The sequence below is a fragment of the Aptenodytes forsteri genome, unplaced genomic scaffold (genome assembly GCF_000699145.1).
Source record: "Aptenodytes forsteri isolate BGI_AS27 unplaced genomic scaffold, ASM69914v1 Scaffold278, whole genome shotgun sequence".
NCBI classification, from domain to species: Eukaryota; Metazoa; Chordata; class Aves; order Sphenisciformes; family Spheniscidae; genus Aptenodytes; species Aptenodytes forsteri.
The window spans coordinates 3,708,676-3,729,920 of NW_008795907.1; the positions used below are offsets into that span (position 1 = coordinate 3,708,676).

The 21,245-nt window shown below is 43.1% G+C and overlaps 1 protein-coding gene and 1 long non-coding RNA gene across 2 annotated transcripts in view; one reads left to right on the plus strand and one right to left on the minus strand.

Moving 5' to 3' along the window:
- The window catches only part of NEU2 (neuraminidase 2), a 36,201-nt gene that overhangs the window by 13,304 nt on the left and 1,652 nt on the right, over positions 1–21,245 (minus strand). Inside the window, exon 2 of the mRNA XM_019473404.1 lies at positions 20,465–20,622. Coding sequence (XP_019328949.1) covers positions 20,465–20,547 — 83 coding nt within the window. The 5' untranslated portion in view covers positions 20,548–20,622. The remainder of the gene's footprint in view (positions 1–20,464; positions 20,623–21,245) is intronic.
- On the plus strand, positions 2,021–12,851 carry LOC103903161. Its single transcript, XR_657843.2, has 3 exons — positions 2,021–2,193; positions 10,022–10,081; positions 12,751–12,851. It is a non-coding gene; the product is annotated as an uncharacterized LOC103903161 (long non-coding RNA).

The following is a 21,245-nucleotide window of genomic DNA, read 5'->3' on the forward strand; positions in this document are numbered from 1 at the left end:
AGGCTTTGGGGAGACCTTATTGCAGCCTTTCAATACTTAAAGGGGGCTTATAAGAAAGATGGGGACAAACTTTTTAGCAGGGCCTGTTGTGACAGGACAAGGGGGAATGGCTTTAAACTAAAAGAGGGTAGATTCAGACTAGATAGAAGGAAGAAATTTTTTACGCTGAGGGTGGTGAAGCACTGGAACAGGTTGCCTAGAGAGGTTGTAGATGCCCCATCCCTGGCAACATTCAAGGTCAGGTTGGACGGGGCTCTGAGCAACCTGATCTAGTTGATCATGTCCCTGCTCATTGCAGGGGGCTTGGACTAGATGACCTTTAAAGGCCCCTTCCAACCCAAACTATTCTATGATTCTAAATAATAGCCTTTTACGATTTATTTCCTCTCCTCATGGAAGGAATTGGGCAAAATCCAAAAAATACTCCCTCAATCCAAAGGGCAACAGCATCACCCCATAGCAGACCTGTAATCCTTCTGACACTCCACGGTGAGTTGTGGGAAGCTTCCTTACTCTGTGAGAGACAACGTCCAATAAACAGCCTGCCTATGATACACATTACACCATTTTTCCATTTACTTTGCCCATTTGGAACAGAAAAAAATAAATACACTTTATTTTTGTAACAAAATGAATGTCACAATCTATGGGAAGCAAAGGGAGAGGTGGTGAGATTTACATACAGAAAGGGGATTGTAGAAGCAGGATTTATTTAGCCCTCAAAATAGCAACACTGGGAAGGAGTCACTGGAGCAATTTAATGACTGGAAAATGCAAGAAAACTGGGGTCCCTTGCATCACGTACTCTGCCAGTGCTGGGACACTCAGATAAGCAAGTCTGAAGCACAAGGCTAGCTAGATTCACCATGGAGTGACTCTTGAGACAGAGAGGAGCCCAAATTCCAGTGCATCCCTCATTCCCGTGTCCTGCTAGCTCACAGACCAGGAGTACACAGGTCTGATGGTGACCTTGATTAATCATTACAGGATTAATTGCTGACAGCCCTCTATGCCTAGGCCAGGCCCTCAGCTGATGTAAAGGGACACTGACACTGGTGACCATGAAGCTATGATGACCGACCTCATATTAACCAAAGCTTTACTCAATGAACATTTGGCCTTCCACAGAGTAGGCTGGGCATACAGCTGCATTTTAAAAGGAATAGGGTGATGTTGTGGCCAACTAAAATATTTTGAGATGAACAAGGCACTTGGCAAGTTCAGTGAACTTCAAAAAGAAAAAAATCAAGGCAAAGACTAGCATAAACTTCAGCAGGTGATATGAGGCTTTTTATAAGAGTCATTCAAACTACAGGCTTAAAAATACCAAGTGAGTTATCCAAGGATGAGGGAAAACCTCTCTCTTAAGTATAGCAGTGCATAGGTATCTACAGGAATTACAGGCTTATTTGTCTTCCTTTGAAGCATCGGGCCCTACGCTGCCTGCAGAAAAGGGACATTCAAATAATAGCAAGCAAGCCTAGTGGAAAGAACAGCAAATGTAAGCACAACCTGAATAAGAAATCGAAGTACTTCATGGATGAAAATTGTAACAGGCGTTTGGATGAACAGATACAAAATCCTTAAAATAAAACCAGGCTGCCTCTGCTATATCCACCCCAGTGCCCAGGTATGTGAACACACATGAAATTAAAAAAAGACACCCTAAAAATAGTCATAAACATTTAGGTCTTTTCATCTCAAATGGCTGTAAATAATGTAAAGCAAGAGCAGTTTCTCAGCCAGTGGGCCTTAAAAGTGTAAGCAAATACCTTTTACTGTTTCCACTTATTTGAGTTTGCAGATTTGGACCAAAGTTTCACCAGTTGTTAAAGATTTATACGGGAGGTTTAACAATGCCCTGTCATTAAGCCTTTGGCACAAACAGTGCAAAGGACATTCAGGGCATGTTTGTACTAACTTATCTGGGTAAAGGGAAAGCTGTTCCTTTAAATTATGTTTGCTGTGACTCTGGAAACTGAGCAAACAAAGTCTGAGGGAAACTTCACTCTCAAGCAGAACTGACAGAAGGAACAAGGACCGAAGGACAGGAATCTTCTGTAGGACATACCTGCCTCGGGATTCACAACTGAATTGCAAATCTCGAACAACTTGGGGGAGTTTAGTCCAGACTTGTTGGACATATCTCATTCCGATGGCAAATGAGAGACTGGTTCAGCCGCAGCCTGCCAGGTGAGTAAAATCCTATTCTGGGGGGATGCTGGAAGAGGAACAGTCTGAGGAAGAAACCTCACGCCACAAACAAAGGCACAAATCCAGTGCCCAAGAAAGAACCAACTTTGCTTTACAAGGGGAGTCACACTGAAGGAGTACTGTGCAACCCAGACAGAGCACAGCCGTGACACTGTTGAAATACTGGCTGACAGAGAGGAGAGACACCATTGGCACAGTTTGACAGGCATAAAAACCACCGCAGGGAGGAAGCGTAGTCAGAGAGGAGACGCAGCCTGCACAGAACGGGCATTAATGTGACCAGCTAAACAGCAAACATCCCCAAAACCAACCAACCAACCAGTGTGTCTTTTTCCAGGGGCAGGACAAGTTGTGATTTTTCCTGGCAAATGTTTATGTGTGATCTTGCTTTAAAAAAATATATAAATAAAATAAAGACAGGAAATATGAAAAACAGCCTGTTTTCCTCCTAACGCCAGGCTGATCCTTCCCCTTAGCTGATCTTTCCTTTCACTCTACGGAGACCAACTGCAGCGTATCCAGTGTAGCTGTGAACTGTCCCAGCAATTATGTATATTTTTAAATGCACCAAAGTAAGCAGCAACTCAAATTTCATAAGAACAAGCTAGCTCTTGAGATATTAAACTATCGACAGATTCAACCGTTATAGTGGAGCTGCCACTTCCACATTCAGCTGAAAGTAGGAAATTGCACTAAAATAACAAAAAAAATGTAAAACGTTTCACTGAACCTGCAAAAAGGACTAATTGGCTGACATTCATTTTAAGCGATGGACAGAAATTTTATTCAGGTCTGATTTTCTCCAGAAATTGGGAGAAATTGGGACTGATAAATCCAACACACTTTAAGACCAACTGTAAATACAGGAGTATGTGTGAAACACCACAGTAATTGCCAGAAAAGAAGAGCCCAGAGACAAAGAACTCATTGTCCCACACTGCCATAATTTGGAGAGGACATTTGCAAGACAATGTAAAATGCTTTAACTATATAATTACCATTATCTCTCCCTGAGTATGTGGCCAATGCCTGGGGTTTTCACACAAATTCTCCTTTTGAAAGTAGCTTATTCTATGATTTCTATAGAATTATTATTTTTCCCACAATAGTGCCTGGAGGCAATATTTCATGTTTCCAAGCAGCACGCCATGGAAGCAGCCCCATTAGATCTCAAATTAGAAAAACTGACAAGACTCTGTAAAACCTAAAACAATCTAGAAACCTTGTCTTCTCCCTCCCTTCTCTTTCCTAGCCAAAATCATCTTTGAAACAGATGTCTATGAAAAAAACAGGTCTAGCAGGTTACTCTATCCTCAAGACTTGGACTTCGCTGGTCCAAAAGGGAGCAATTCCTGAAAAAGTGACCCCTTCTTAGGAGAAATTGCAGCCAGCTCAAATAAAACTTAGGAAGAGCAACAGGGACACTGAGGAACTAGAAAGCTAGACAAAATGCCTGCTTTTCACTTGGGGACAGAAATGTAGGAAATATCAAATGAAAAAGAACCAAAAAAGAGAGAATAGCCAAACTGGTTCATTTTTTCTTTAATTACAATATTGTCCAGAGCTCTTTTGAACCCGTCAGGCTAACTCATGTCATGCTCTTGTACGTACAATGAGTTCCTGCTCAAGTAACTCGGAAGAAAAAAGACTATGGGAGAAATATAGGAGTATTCATAAACTATAGTATACCACTCCCAGACTAGAGATGGGGAAAATCCCTGATGTGCTCAAGATTGCCCAGGGAACCACAGCAAAGCTGAGAAATGAAATCTGCTCTCACAGGATCCGATTTAGTGCCACAGCTGTGAGATTCACTACCCGCATCCCAGCCTTGCTCTTTCTGTGCTTAAAAACTGGGAATGAAGAGGAGGCTAACAGAGGAGGGTTACAGGAAGGGTAGAATGAAAGGTCTGAAAGGAAAAGGTTTACCAATTTTCACAGCATGTGGGTAAAGTGAGCTACAGAGTTATAGTTGAGGAGACCATGTCACTTGTTTGACAAAAAAATGGAGACTTACTGTGGATGCACATGCAGCCAGAGAGTACTGCAAGTGTGCCTGTTTTTCTACAGTGCAACGCTGTCTAGTGGTGTAGCTGGCAAACTGGAGGCAAGTGTGGGGGGGCTTCTGGATGTGATTGCCTAAGCCCTGAGCTAGTGCCTCAGCCCTAGGACAGAAGAGACTGCTCTGCATTGGGAGCAGCCGTCCAGCAATCTTCCCTTCCTGCCAGGGTCCTCCCCTGGGGCTAAAAAGAGCCCTTCTGGAGGGGAAATTTGCATGACTGATTCTGTTTGCTGCACAGTTTCCAGAGTTGTCTATCAAGTATTTTTCCTGAGTTACTAAAGACACGTGCAATCAGTGTAACAGGCTATAAGAATAGTAACAGCTTATGTCGGGTTTGAAATTAGCTGAAATTAGCTTGATGCAGTTGACAAGGATAGCCTGGCACAGCAGCACTCCAAACCTGCCTGGCATTTCAAACCAGTAGAAACCAGTCTAACAGGATTCTGATGTCTTACTGACTTCTGGCTCCCTTGCAGCTACAAATTCGCAAGCAGATTCACCAAACAGGCACTCCTTGGACCCTCCACCCAATAACCACTGAGGGAGGAAAAACTGAGAGCTCTACTATTCCTTAATCAACAAAATCAGCCCTCTTCTTTCCCTGATTCTGTATGGAAGCTTTCAAATAAAAATCCCTTTGAGTTCTTACCTCTCTGCAGTTCAAATAACCACCCATGCTCATTTCTTCCATAATAAGTGTCTCATACACAACCAGCAAATCTAGAAATAGAAGTGGATCTCATTATATTTTTCCCCAAAAGCAGCACAGGTGTTATCTGCCCCAGGAACACTGGGCCTGTCTGCTTACTAACGAGTCTGTCTTGAAAAGCTTCAACCAAGACATCTGCTAACCTCCTCTTCTAAGCATCCTGGCATTACTAAACTTCTCTGCTTTCAGCAAGGCATTATACCCAGGACATTATTTCTCGTACTGTGTTCTTGACTAAACCATTTCACTGAGACTAAACTCTCAGTCCTTTAATTTTTTAAGTGTAAGCTTTATGTTGCATATTCTTTCCATGGCTAGAAGGCTTCACATGGTCCAAACAGAAGATAACAAACAAAAAGGAACAAGGACTCACAACTCCCATGTGCAATCCTGTAAAACAGGAGAGATCACCAGGCAGGCTGCTGAGGCCCTTCTTGTGAACTTGCATAGCACATTGGTATCTCATGCTTTGAGGCTATGTCCTGTGATTTGCACCTAGCCCTGAGTTGATAGTCGTGTACTCCCCCCAGCATAGGAGATGCAGTGATTTGTTTTTTAATTATTCACTTACCTTCTAGGGATAAGCCTGGAAAACCTCATGAGTTTTAGACCACAGCTACTTAGCAACAATTTCACTAGTATCTTCTAAGCAGAAATAAGGAATGGGATGGCATCAGGGGCAACAACATTCCATAATCAGCAGGGAAAAGGAAAGGGGGCTTCCTCTAGAGGCAGGAGTTCTTATTAGTATAGAGAGATGTCAGTGATGTCAGAGGAACAGGACGAGTTTTATACCTTTTACTTCTCGAGATTCTCCCAAAACCTTCAAGCAGGGATGTACTTTCACCATTGCATGTGCACTAATTAAGGAAAGGAATAAAAATAAGGTCAGGTTTTTGTTTAATTAGTTTTAAGAGCTTATAATGAAAACCAGAAGGGCTTGTAGATTTCCACTTCTGCTCTTCTGCATGCTTTAAAAATTAGGTTAACTCCCCCTACATAGCTGGAGACTGTGTGTGTGTGTTTATATATGCATATATGTGTGTACATATACACATATGTAGAATAGCTCAAGAGGGAGAATTCTTTAACATCTTAGCTGTAGCTATGGGCTATGTAGTACGTCTACTACACAAGACCCAGGGGATGAAGCATGGAATGCAATGGGATAAGGCTGGACCACTCTGAGATACATGGATTGAACAAGTACATCCATGAGCAGAGATGAAAATTGTTAGTGGTATACAAGAAAGCACATATTTTTAATCATTATTTTTGACTCATAAAGAATCAGTAAACAGTCAAAAAGATAAATCATCCTGGCAGCAGAAAAAATTGCAGTTATTTAGTGTTATTCATTCAGTATATATTGATATATATTGGTTAATTAACACAGAGTAGCTGCTATAAATACTCCATGTTTCATGCAGAGGGAATTGTGTGAAGGCATGTAACCTTTTCTGTTATGTGTAAGTAACCATTTATAGGATACACTCATTTTGTGTCTATGTTTACACGTGTATGCTTACCTCTACCCATAGAAGGTATGCCAGACTTAATTCTGGAAACATTTTTGTACCTAGCAAGACCATTTGAGTAATTTTTAGCTGTTTTAAATGTATTGGTTTCTCTCTCCAAGCCCTGTTCGCTTGGTCTCATGGTGTCTCCAAAGCACATGGCTTCGGAGGCTATATTAAACTAATCCAATGTATTTATTTTTAGTCTCTGAAGTGTTTCTAAAACAGGTTCTCTGTAACATATGTGCAAGACATAAAGGTTTTATTGTCACAAACGTGTAATGAACTGCATAATTCTCTCTTGGCTTTGCTTGCTATAAATAAGGTACCATCACTAAATCATGGCAATAAAACCATTCTGTTACCTTTCTCACCTGAAAGACTATCTCAAAATTGGAGTGCTTGTAGTTTGATTCTGTTAGGACTGGTGATAGAATTCAATCTTATTTACAAAATAAGTACAAAATGTTTGTTTTCTGGAAACGTGGGGTCAAACAATTTGACATTCTTTCAGCCAGCCCCAAATGTATTGTCTATTTTTCTCTGGCTTCTTCTGTGAACCTCTTTGGTCTGTGTCTCACTTTCTGGTTGGTCTGTTCTCATGCTCCTCCTGGTTTCTCCACCCCTGTGCCTTAATCAAATAATACCTTGGCCTTGCACCTAAATAGTTCAAATTCCTTTGTGAAATGTCATGTACCTTTGCTTTGGACAGGGACACGTGCTTAACTGTCTCTTGCCACCATCTAAAAGAAAGGGTCAGGACTGTTAATGGTTCCAAGGAGGGTTATCCCAACCAGTAACAATGAAAACATAAATATATGTATAGTCAGGCAGCTCAGGGCCCTGATGGCTTTAGGTTAAGGTGTTACCATGCCCAGCTGCCTGTGCATCCTTCTGCTGGAAGTTAGTCCCCCTGTAGCAGGGATGGCTCAACAGGACACGTGAGAGTGCCTCACTTACACCAGCTTAAAGTCTGTGTATTAGCTTAAGCCACTGATGAGGCTAAATGAATTCATAGCTACATCTGCTGAGAGCTAAATCTGCCATAGCCTAGGGCTGAGTCTGTGGGTGTTACTATTCCCCTGACTCAGACAGAAATATCTCCCGATGCAAATGCAGGCCTGAGCCTGTGTAGAGCCCCAGTGCCTTCAGCGGGGCCCACCCGCGCGTGGCACTCCTTAAGGGATTGGCACCCACGTGAGCAAGAACGGCAGCTGATGAGTAAGGCCTGCTGCTGGATTTTGGACTGTGCCCTATCCCTACAGAGCTGTTTTCGCCTCATTATGATGCACAGTGAAATAGTTTAGAGATGACATTCCACTCCACTTAAAACCAAGGAAGAGGGGGAAAAAAAATCGATGCCTAATACATGAGCAGGGATGTAATGGGAGACAGATAGCGGTGGGAGGCAGAGGTTTGTTTTCAGTTTGCCCAAGACTTTCAAAGTAATTAAAGCATTTTAGAAAGAAACTGATAATATGCAGCAAAATCGGTGTTTGCATGTACATTCAGATTGTATTTAAAGAAGAAATATTAAAGGAGCCATGTTAACTATGAGGGCTTGAAGACAAAATATTGTCTTAAAAGAGCTCCACCTGGTTCATGAAATATACATGAAAGGTGCATCCCTACATTCAGTGTGCAAAACCTTCCAGATGAGTCATTAATAGGGCTTATACTTGAAACAACTTCAACACATAAAAAGGAAGAAAAGGTTATATGACCTTCTGCCCTTCTACAGCATAAAAACCCTACAGCCAAGGCAGTAATTTCTGCATTGATCCCCAAAACTTTCCATTGAGCTATACATAATTTAAAGGGGCATTCAGTCATAGATGGATTTAAGTTGATGGCAAAACTAACACACTGCTAGATAACTCAGTGTAGGAGTTCATTGCCCTCTGTGCTTAAAGCACCTGACTGCCTTCTGGTGGGACACAATCCTTGCATATTTTGTGTGGCCATTCAGGCATATCAATACTGTTAACTTCTCCCTGGTGGTGGTAGGGATACATTAGACAATCAGACAAGGGCAATTCATCTTCCGTGACTGTATGTCCCTATACAGAACAACCATACAGTCAAGTTGTATTCATACCTGTTATTTCCTGCTTCAAAACATCCCTGTGTTGCATAGCTGGGGATTTCAGCCTAATATTAATTAAGCAATTAAGCAACTCTTCCAAAGTAGGCAACAACATTGTACAACATTGGCAAATTGAGCATTTTTCATTTCAAAATCATTAAGTATTCTATAAGTATATACTTACTTACTGCAGTACTTAACACTTTTCAGTCAGACAATACGCTTCCCCATTTTAAAGGGGAATTAGGTGGTTAATGAAGCACTGGATCCACCAGCAAGCAGAACCACTAGTCTCATCCTACCGCACCTCTTCTATCACAGGGAAGGCTGAGTGCAGGGAGCCAGCTAAGTCCCATGCAAACAATTGCCTCGTGGCGGTGGAAGGGAGTGTGCGGAAGAAATCCTCATAGAGGCAGAGGCTGTCAGCTCAGGGCCAGCACCAGGCATAACAAAATAGCCCATTACCCAGGGCGGCAAATTACCAGGGGCAGCAAAGCAGCCATGATGCAGCTGCCTGCTCTGCTGCGCTGGAGCCCTGGAAAACTGCTGCTGAGAGAGGGGTCAGGGCATGTGGAGCAGCAGGTTTGGCGAGGAAGGGAAGTGGCTCTTCCCAGCAGCTAAGGCACCACTTGCACCCCTCCTGTTTCAGCAACAGCTGAGGCAGCCAGCCTGACTTTCCGGGGCTGCCAGCCCCCGGCAGCTCCCTCTGCTGCCAGTGCCCACTGGGGCTGCCACCAGCAACAGACCACACAGTCTGCCTCTACCGCGGCTTGTGCAGCTGCGCCCGCCTGGCATGTTGCAGGATGAGCAAAAAGAGAGAGATGATCAACCGGTGCTAGAATAAACCTCCTGCTCCAGACTCCCAGACCAAACTCTGCCCAGACTAAATCCATTTGAAATACCTGCAGGTGTACGCAGCTGCAATCTCAACTTTCAGGCTGCAGCTTCTGCTACTAAAAACATTCTTATCTTTTATTAGATCTAACTGATTAAACGGAGTTGCTCTTTTGATACACCTGATACCCTTTGAATCCCTATCAGCCCACTCTCTTTGTACAGTAGGGACCAGCAGTTAGTTGTTGGCATCCACAGCCAGACCATGCCTTGCAAACACATCCAGTCCCACCCTCCCAGAAGCAGCAGCGGTCCCTGTTTCCCACACACATCCACGTGTCCAGGTCCACACTGCTCTAGGAACCTCAGTCCCTTTTACAATTTTACCTAATGTCCTCAAGTTCAGTTGCTCTTGTACAACAGCAAATTCATGGCATTTGATGGTAAATGCCATTTTTTTACATTGGCAAGTAAAATTTCTATACAGTCAAATTCCTGGAGGCTGAATTATGTGTGAGTCAAAATGCATATCTCTAGTATTTCTGTATGTGCATCACTTGCTGGTTTTACTGTTGTCGTCTTTCTCTTTTTCCCTACAGACTGCTACTTTGATCTTCTTGAACTACGGGGAAGTATGTTTGCCTGCAAAGCACATTCAGGTAGGTGGTGATGCTGCAGCAAGACGTGATCTCAGGATACATGGGATGGGTTACTCCTGACGCAAGACCTGACACTCAACTACCTGTGACTATCAGAGGTGAATACGTTCTTCAAAAATTCACTACAAAAACTTAGACAGGGATAGTTATGGTCCACACCTACTTGAATCATTCATTCTCTGTCACTGAATAGCTTGACTGCTACCAGAATAATGTAATACTAAATTTGAATGTATCCTTTAAACTCATCCCTAGTTTTTAATACACCTAAAGCAACTGCAAAAGCCAGGACTATTTGATTGACATATCAGTAAATGGTTTCTCAATAATTTCTTAGAGTATCAATTTTGGAATTCAGAAATACATTCTGTTCTTGAACTCTTCATTGATCAAAGTAAAAAAATATATATTGTTTATAGCCACCACAATAAACAAGTGCCCCCTCACCCTTGCCTCTCCTAGAAAACATGGAAGTCTTCCTCTCATCCACTGCTATAGTCACTTCTGGTCAAACATCTTGTTTGTTAGGGACTGTTTGGTAGCCTGACAGCAAGCTAACTGTTCGGGATGGACACCCTTCATTCTGCTGATGGACCAAAAAAAGTGTATCTGGCAAAGATAACTACACTGGTTTGATAGGGCTACTGAACACATAGTTACGTCTTTGGGCAACCCAGCTGAGTGAGTTTCACTTAGCCATGCAGCAATTTGCTAAGCATTGCAAACTATGTCGGCATTGCAAAGGCCACAAAAGAGAGACAGGTCTCTGCCCTGGTCTGAGTAACATGGACAAGAGGTGGCGACTTGAAGCACATAGGAACTTTGATATAGAGGAGATTGTTACAGGTTCATCTCCTCGAGCGGCAAGGCATAAAACAGTTTATAGAAGAGAAATAAATATAAAATAAGTGGTTGTTAGAGTTTAGGGTTAGGAAAGATTATAGGTGTAATATTAATTGTGGTCCAGTTAACAGAAATGCTTCCGTCACAGTTGCAAGGATCAAGCCTTTGGGGCTTTAGTCATGGGACAGTAAGAAAGGCACAGGAAAAGAAACAGCCTCTTCTTTCTTTTCAAGCTGTCTCCAACAGCAGCTGTTTTTATTTTGCTGTTCCACTGAGCCACAGAAACAGAAACAGGCTTAGTGAATCTCTATACCTCAGAGTAATTTACAAACCAAACTTAACACCACAACCAACAAACGGGTCCTTCATACACTTCCAGTAACACTGGAAACAGTCCCAGAGCAACCACCGGTTCCAAACAGTCCAAAAGTCTTGGCAGAATTGAAGTCAGGATCCAAATTTAGCAGGTATGAGCTGCATGCTGTGGTTCAGGTTATGAAAGGAGAAAGGAGACTTTCTCATCTGTAGAGTGAGGAAGCAGAACAACTCAGGCCCAGCGCATGATTTCAGGTAGTGACCCTCCCTTTATAAGGCTAAAACATAGGGCCCTCAAAAATTTTGGAAAGCAGAGGATTCACAGATGATGTCCCAACTGTCCCTGATGTCCCAGGGTCAGCTGGAGTGACGCTGGGGGCAAGCAAGAAAAAGGTTTGTGGCACACATGGGTTCATAGAGATTGCAGAAAACCCAGAACAAAAATTGAGACACTTACCTTCTAGAGTATCTTGGATATACTGTAATTTAACAAACCAGTGATACGTATAACTTCTCAAAGCAGCATCTAATGACTAATCCATAGCACTATTTTACGCCCTTCTCTCAGCGACCTGTCAATTTTATATTCACATTTCCTATACAGCATCTCTTTCTACTATTCATGATAGCCTCATCAGTCACAAAATCACGTCATGTACTTAGAAAGGCTTTGACAGCTGTAAGAATTCAACAAGACAAAGCCAGCAGTGAACACTTAAGTAATCAGTTCACATTTTACCCAGTCTTGCAAAGGCTGAAGGATCAACTGCTGTTTTGCTGTTGCAGTGATTTGCCTCCTAAAAACGCTTGGGAGTACTGGCATAGTCCATGTACCGACACAGAGCAGCGGAACCCCTGTGCTGAAGTCCCCACGTCACTGAGAGGGTACATTGGCACTTGAGGGCAACTCTGGGAAACAAAATCAAGTCTCTGTGCTCTCCATTGCTACATAATCTTGTCTCTTCTACCTTCTTTTCTTGACAGTTATGGATTTTTCTTCACTTATCTGCACCGCAGGAATGAGTGTTGTTAATAAGTGTTAGAAGGCACCCAGTCCTGTAAAAGGCATTAATTCTTCTATTACAGGGAGAAGTACACAGATAATAGACAGATTAACAGAGCTTTCTCTTCAGCTTTTACTTTCTATTCCGTAACATTTTCACCCTCAAAAACAAGGGCAGGGCCATTACCTGTATCCACTCTAAATCAACTAGTAATCTACTGCTCACAAGTGGCAAAAGGGAGTGGTCATCAACTCAGCAAATACAACATTTTTCCAGTAGCATCTGTAGCACTACAATGTCTCATGGCAGGACAACCATGAGCACGTCAAAGCAACGTTCAGGACATTAGAATAAGGCTTGTAAGGTGATGATCTCAGAATGATCTCAGACAAAACGTCCTGGAAAGTCCCCGTTATCCTAAACAGATGATGCACTACAGCCTCTGAACTAACCAGAACTTTGTCCTCTTTTTTCCTATTTTGTTGTGTTTTGTTTGTCTGTCTCCAGCTCTAATTCAGATAAAGCTGATGGAGTTGTGGAGGCTACCTGTCTTCTGCTGCTTTGCTGCTGATCCTTCGTCTCAGTTGCCATAGAGACAAGATCTGGAAGCCATGGATGGGCACGGGAGAGAAGCCGCCCACAGGCTCTCCACTGGTGGGCTCCAGCAGGGGCTTTCTCAGCAGGTACTGAGAGAGTCAGGTTCAATCTCTGAAGGTGAGGAAGAGTCAGAAGGTGCTAACCCAGTGACCCACGAGAGGGACTCGCACACACATTACATTGCCATTCAAAGAAATTCCAGGTACTACCGGTCCATGAGGCTGCCGAGCAGAGAGAAAAGAAAGACTTCGAGAGAGGCAATGCACGTGGGGCATGCTACAGGTGAGTACTGACCCAAACAGCATTATGCTTCCTTTTCCAGTGAGATTAGGAAGTATAGGAGTTGATGAGATTAGAAAAGGGACAGGGAGGGTAGAAAGCGGCTCAGCGGTCAGCACATTACAGAACACCCCTGCCCTATGGCACAGCTGGCAGAGGGGTGCCATCCTTCTTTGCTCAGCTTGGAAATGCAAAATGGTTGAATGTTTAAACATGCTTCATGGCGGAGAATCTAAACAAATGTGGGACTCTGCTCTGCCACCCCTCTGGTCTCTAAAAGAAAAATAATTTATACAGGGAAAGACATGAAGCTGTCAGCGAAATAGGAACTTCTTTAGCATACAGAAAGGACATATTCAAAAGTGGTGAGATCTATACAAGTAACTGTATGGCAAGCTGAACAGCATATAGAGGAAACAGTCAGCAAAAACAGAGCAGTAAGTTTAGGGACCAAGCCTGTGGAAATAGCAATGGACCGTTATGAGAAGGGAGCAAGATGTCTCTGAAAATGCAGTTGCTGCCACCTTGCATTGAATACAGCTGTAAGAACCACCTAAGCTCCCTTTGAACTAGGAGGCTGAAATAATAGGAACACCATCCAGAACATACAGGCGCTCAGCCATGGCTTCAGTAGAAATGGAACGAGTTGGCTTTCTCTGAGTATGAACAGTACAGAGCATGACTGCAAGGCCAGGCTTTCACTGAGCTGGCACCTTGTCTGAGCAGCTGTCTGTGAAAGAAACAAGATAAAGATATGAGAAGCTGAAGAGAGAGCCAGGAAAGAAGCTATTGCAACACACTCAGAAGCACTGGAAACCGGGCTGCAAGAAAAAAATGGAAGTGGTTTTAATCTAGACGCTAAATGAAAGAGACCTGGAACTGTGAACATAGAAAATGCCTTTTGCTTCATCTCCGAGATGTTCAGAGAAACTGAATTTTATAACACAGCGAAGATACCTATCCTATGTTCAGATTATAATCTAACAGAAACAATGCACTGGACTCTGAACTTTGGCTAGCTGCATGAGTCAAAATGATACAACGCTACTCCTGATGTTTGAGTGCTATGCAAGCCACTGAAAGCTATTGCTTTGTTATGCAGTAGTAAAGCACACTGCTTCAGACCCTGAAAGCAGACAAAGTTCTCTAAGAAAACAAAGAACAGACATCCTCCACCCCAAAATAAAGGAGGTCTGGAAAATGTCCCCAGGAAAATAGGTGTCTCCTGCCTGCCCCGCCAAGGGAGACACGCTATTTCAGCAGTATAAAGGCCCATTCAACCCTATGGCATGGACAGAAGGAAAGTTCCCTCCCTTCTCCAAGTTTCCAAGCAGACAGCAGCAGAGCAAAGAGCTCCTGTTTAATATTCTGCTACTGTTGTCAATGAGGTTTGTGGATAAACTGAGTGTTGCCTATGCCAGAGCAGAGCTGCTCTCCACCCTGCCAGTGCAGCAGCAGGACCAGAGCAGAGCCGTCCTCTCACCGCCTTCCCAGAGCGCTGCTGCAGAGCAAGCAGAGAAGAGACTCACCCTCTCTCCTGCTCCCCGAGCATCACAGCGTCCAGACCACTGCTGAGGAGGCCCTCTCCCCTGTTACCTGCTCCTGCCACTGCAGCAAGACCAGCACAGAAGGACTCACCTTCTTCATACATCTGCAGCATCACGGCATCAGGACAACGGCACAGGAGGACATCCCCCCTGTCTAGTGAGTGTCATTGAAGAAGGACAAGCTAAAAGAAGGGCTTCTCTCTTAGCAGCTCATTAGAGCATCCACAGAAGCTGACCTGCGCTTCTGTCCCACGCCCCCCCTCTCTGTGTTACCACTGCTTAAACAGGATCTGTTCCAAACAGGGATTTTTCTTCCATATCTGCAATTGTTCAGCAGGACACACTGGGAACAGCATTTCTTTTCTCCAGTCCATACAGCAGGACCTGGGCTAGGAGCAATAGCTCTTTCTCCAGTATGACTGTAGCAAGTCCAGCTCAGAGCTACAGCTTTTAAATTCAGCTAGGATTGTGTAAGCAGCTCTTCTACCCTCTCCCTCTACTCCACTGATTCCATCCCCTCTCCCCGAAACTGGACAGCGGGTGCTTCTACACCAGCCTCATTTGTAGCCGGAAATTCTTCTGACAGCATCTGCTGACGTGCATGGAAGCAAGGGATGGGTGAGCTCTTTTATCTTGACTTCAAACCCATTTGAACAGCAGCTATCCAAGAGTCTGGCTCAAGCTCAAATGTTAACCTGTTCTCATTCTGCTTAGGGAATGACTGGAGGGGGAGGAGAGGGGAAGGGAAGAAGAAAGAAAGAAAGGGAAAAATGCAGGGGAAAATACAGAGTAGAATACAAAATGGGAAAAATAAAGAGTCAAGAAATGAGAAGAAAAATAATGTAAAAGAATGTAAATCCAGCAGAGAGAAAGGCTATTATATAGGCACCCTTTGCACCAGCCTAGCTTCGGCTTACAGCCTAGGAGCTGTAAAACATAATAGATGCTTTCCTTTAACTGGAAAAAGTTTGGTTTTTTAAGCAATCTCCTCTGACAGAAGGATAAAATGTTTAAGCTATTCAAAAGGCAAAGAGAGTAACTCAAACTAGTGTTTTATAAGCTGTTAGCACTGTTTTAGGGAGTTTTAAAAGGCTGGATTTCACCCTTTCCTTCTGAAAATCCATAGCATTGATTAAAAGGGTGCGTCAGAAACCGGCTTCAGTCAGAGCATTGACCTGCCTGTGCTGTCACCAGTTTGAAATGTAAACAGAATTATGACTTAGACCAAAATATTTCTAATAAAAAACAAGGCCATTTATCAACAGACCTCAAACAACAGGAGGTTTCATTTGAAAAGTGAGATGCATCCTCTCCTGCCAAGTACTGCAGTAGTAAGCCATGGACATAATACAACTTTGGCTCCCTGTGAAAGGATCAGAGGTTTATCTGAGGGAAATTGGAGACGCAATTAAAAGCAAAGCTCCTGTCTCACCCAAATCTAGCCTTGATTTATCCAGTAAACTGAACATCTACTGTGTGCCTGAAAGCAGAGCAGTAAAGAAGCCCTGACTTGGGAAACTGAATATTGGCATGCACAGGCACACACAGCTAAACCTTTTCTGCTTAAAGAATTGCACTGAAAATCACTAATGTTGGGATCCAGTTTGCAGTGGCGAGAGTGCTACCTAAGGACTGATATTGTATATCTACCTTCACCTTTTCTCAGTTGCATTTGCAGCTGTGACAAAGGCTGTGCAATCTGGCACTATGCAAGCTGATGACACTTCAATCTTGTTTGAAAATCCAAGCTAAAATATAGCCATCTTTGTGTCTGTGGTCTTCCTGTTGCCTTTGGTGTAAGCAAACCACTACCTACAGTAAAAGTAAAGAGGACCCTTAAGAAAATGACTGTTTTAACACCCTCTTGGCTTTCTCTTATGTCACAGGTTCACTCAAAAGCAATGAGCCTGTCAAAGAGCCTCTGAATGTTTTATCTCATAAGGGATCGCCATCTCCAGTAAACTCTGATAAGACAACATTAGACGAACTATGGATTCAAAGGTAAGGAAGCGCACACGCAGGGAATTCACCGTGCCTCCGCTGAAGAATATAGGCAGAGTGGTGTCAGAGCAAGAATGCTTGTTTTGGGAAGGGCAGCTGGACTAAGCTATAGCTACTGATCCATGCCTTCTCACCCTGACTTGTAGTGCTGTTTTCAGTCTTAATGATATATAACATATAGTACTAGCACTGTAGTATGAAGGGTCTTATCAGTATGAGTTTGAAGAAGACAGTGAAGAAGGAGGAGGAGAACAAGAAGCCAGTGGGGAAAATTGAAAAAAGGGGAATGTAATGTAGGATCACCCAGTGGTGTAAGCAAAGTGGGCAGACTGCCTTAAGCAGCTTGTTGAGACAATGAGGAGAGCCTGTGGGCATTTCCTTATGGAACACCCCAACATAAGGGTGATCCCATTCTCGGCCTTCCCAGACGGCTCTCCTGAAGCCTGTTATACAACCCCATATAGAAAACAGGATTTTATAGCTGAGGAAGTAGCTACAAAGATGTTTTCTATTGACTGACTTTCTGTTTGCTGTTTACTTTGAGGAACTAATAGGCAACAGAGGCTTTCAGTGAGGTAGCCCTTTTTGGCTTAAATCCCTCCATGACCTAGGTCCAGCAAAAAGCCCTGATCCCACAACCCATAAATTTACATACATCCCATAAATTTACCCTCACCCCTGCTCTCTTGCCACTGCAGCCAGGCAGAGAGAGGAGCAGTTACCTAGCCTTACATTTTCTAATATGTGAGTGAGGTATTCTCCCAAACTCCCTCTCCAGCTCCTCATCTCTTGTGTGTATAACTAAGAGATATTCCCTACTTGTACTGTAGAGGATCAAGCTGAAAGTGCTAAATACTTGCCCTCTAAAGGCACATGCATTATACTGCACTGTGTGGTTCTAATTACTGAGCCCAGCTGTGTTGGTGTAATGCATAGTACCTTTCCAGGCACCTTTCCTTATGGAGAGGACTCCAGTAAAAAAATTTTAGCCAAACTGTCAAATTGGATTTAAATAAATTAATTGCCCTGGCTAAAATTGATTGTCCTTTGGCATTAAACTGAGCATATGAAACTAGAGAGTTAGTCTTCTGCGATGTCAAACCCATCTGTCTTCCTCTCCTTGCGGCATAATCATCACTGTCAGTCTCTGACATCCTGATACCGCCACTTAGGCAGCTCTGAAACGTGCAAATTCTGATTCTCCCTGGAGCTGGAAACAATGAGACTATGCTGGGAGTCAGTTTTATCAAAGATGCTGCTGTGCACAGAGCTTGACAGGTCAGTACAGGTTCTAAGTCATGTGTCTGCGAAAAGCAGGCAATGTTACTGAGTGGCATTGTCTCTGGCAACTAAGCAGAGAAATTTTTCAGAGAATGAGACTAGAATTCCAGCTCAAACTGAGCCCATGTACCCCTCTTCCCTTCTCCAAAAGATCAGCTGTAATTTATAAGAGAACCGCTAGAAATCTGCATTGTGAAAAGCCTGAAGGAGCCTAAGGATATTGCCATTATTTGCAGTAATCACTATTCTCCCCCTTCTATGGGGAAAAGAGGCCATTGTGTAGATAAGGCATCTAAAATATTATCACTGGTCTCAAGAAATGCATTTAATCTCTCCCCAAAAGAAGAAAACTGGTACCTGTCAGCTAAGAGTTCTTCTGAAAGCAGAAGCTAGCAGGTCTGCAGAAAGGACAGTATAGGCACCTCTGACCAGCACTGGGAAGGTCCGTGGGGTTCTCAGGAGTGAATCCCCACAGTCCTGAGGGCAGGTGGGGCATCAGTGCTGCATCTCTTCACATTCAGCAGCGTCCTACAGCAACTATATAAATGCTAGGGCTGGGCAGGCACAATCCCTTCTCCTTGCATGAAGATAACCAGCAGGTCTGACATGAATGTGTTCTTCACAGATAGTGATGTCACTTCACATATAGCCATGCTACATAATTTAGGACAAGAGGTAAACACAACCGGGGAATGTAATAAATGGCTCAGGAAAAGGAATAATTATCTGAATTGTACTCAGATGGGATGTATTCTTTAACACTCCGATTAAGGAAAAGCACCATAGGCTCCTTCAAAGCTACTGGTGACTTGAATCTATGTGTCATTCAAAGCTCTGAGAATAGTAGACTAGTTCATTGATCTCAGAACACTGATGTCTGAAAACAAGATGACCTCAGACATTATTGCTGGTGTTCCAAAATCTGCCATACACCCTCCATAAGATACTTAAGAGCATTTTTATGCCTAACTATTCTCAAATTATTTTTTTTCCCATGACCTTTCTCCTGTGCAATCACCAGCTCCCCCTAAGCACTCTAGAGTTCTCCACAAGATCATGTGCCTCCCTCCCAGCCTTCCACATCGGACAAAGATCCAAACCCCTTGCATGACGAGCTGCTTCCCGACAACTCGTCTGACTTGCCCTGAACATTTCAGTGCTGAGCTTCTAGCACAACTTCTGTTTTTCAGAGTAACTAGAGCCAAAGACCTGGAAGGAACTGAACTCAACAAAAGCTGCTCTTCCCCACTGTGATCAGTCCTTCCAGCTTCAGAGTGGCAGCAGTTGTGCAGACTGAGATTATAGAAAGCCATCACAGAAAAACATCCACCCAGGGTGTCCATCCACAACTGGCAGCCTCAGCTGAAAGCAGCTCCCACAGAGACCAGCAAATTAGTCATTTCAAACCCTAGAAAGGAGATTCACTAATCAGTGTCTACCCTATATTACCAGCTAATAGGATGTTGACTTCTCTTCATTTCTAATACAATACAGATGTTTTAGCAGCATGAATGTATTATTTACCTACCATTTCCCACTGAGTCAGATTCCAAAAATGGTATGTCTGTATTATGGGCCACTAGATACAGTGGAAGAGAAACTCAGTGTGAAATTTCATGTTGCAAAGCTCACTGCGAGGTCATTGGTCTACCAGTGCAGAGCAAACTATTTCTTTAGGCTGGTTTTGAAACCTCCAATTCAGAGGAATGAGGACCATCTAAAAATCATTTGATTACGTTTGATCTAAGCTCAAAGAATGGAAGTACTACAACAGTGAATACAAATAGTCACCTTCAGCAGCAAGAGGGAATCTACCTTGTTTGAATTCATGCAAACACGTGTATTAGAAAGAAACACTACGCATGTAAAATAATGTAGCACTCTGAAGGATGCTTGTGTGAATTTGGGTTAGCATCCCATAGCACAGCACTATTTGTCCTGGGCAGTAGAGGGCACTGCTTTTATAGCCCGATTTAAGCATAAAAGCGGGGAAAGCCTCTAGAGGGACTGGGACCTGTGTTGGAAAAGGCCCTATACCATACTCGAGCAGTTTCTTTCAACTTATAAAATAAATTTCTTATAGTCAACTCTTCTCTATGCTGCCAATGGTGCTTCGATTTGCAAGTGGTGAAGTCAGGAATAGCTGGTGCAAACACATGTTGACCAAACCTTTGTATTTTGTCACACTACACCAATTTTTTATCTTTTAGAGATAGATAGATAGATAGATAGATAGATAGATAGATAGATAGATACTTTTTTCCCATCCCTCTTTCTGTACAATCTGAATCTTGATTGAATTACAAGTTGAATCAGCTTCAACTTGTAATTCCCCACAAGATTTCCTCAGCCTACTGTTTCCCAGACACATTATTCCTATCTCTTCCCTCCTGCAGCTCATATCTCAGTATCCTGCCGTTCCCCAGGCTCTTCACCCCTTGGCTGCTCATACAATCTTAGTGTCCCACCCCTCCTCCTAGCTCCAGTGCTACGTTTTACAGCCTTTTCCAGCTCACCATTTCCTGAAGCACCCAGCTGTGGGTGAGTTCCTCTCTTCATAGCAGTTTCCTGGTCCAGAAGACGACCCCTTCCTCTCCATGCTTGAGTCTTGCTCCCTCTGTTTTTCAGTCAAGTAGTTTTCTCATTGTGCTGCCTGGACTCTGCACAAGGATCACTGAGGATACAGCAGAAATGGCCTTTATTCACACTGCCTAGAACTGGACCAGGCAGTTTTTACAGCTGCAATATCAGAAATGTTTCTCTCAGCCCTGAGCACGGCACACGTTCTCTCCACAGGCAGCAGCTCAGGGATTTTAGATGCTAAAATCTAAGTCTAAAGTTTGTGTGTTTTGCAGATAGTGGAAAAGGGCCTATAATTTCTATGGATTTTCATAAGTGTGGTAAAGACGAAGCCCTGGCAACCCCCAAATTTCAACTCATATTTCAACGGAAACCAAAGCTTCTCAAAGGATAGAACAACAGGTTTTCTGTTTTCCTTTAATAGGAATCCAACAATATTTTCCTAAGCCTAAGAAATTGTTAATTATTTTTAATATATAAAAAAACCCCTGTCTATGGCAGATAGTAAGTAAAAACGTAACCCTGATGATTATGAGCATCAAAAGGTTAGAAGTGCCTAAAGGTAAGGATCTCATAATAGGAAGTTCTGATCATTTTTAGTTATCAGAAAGGCTGCCAGCCCCAACAGATATAATTAAGGTATTTTCATAGAATCATAGAGGTTGGAAAAGACCTCTAAGATCATCGAGTCCAACCGTTGACCCAACACCACCATGT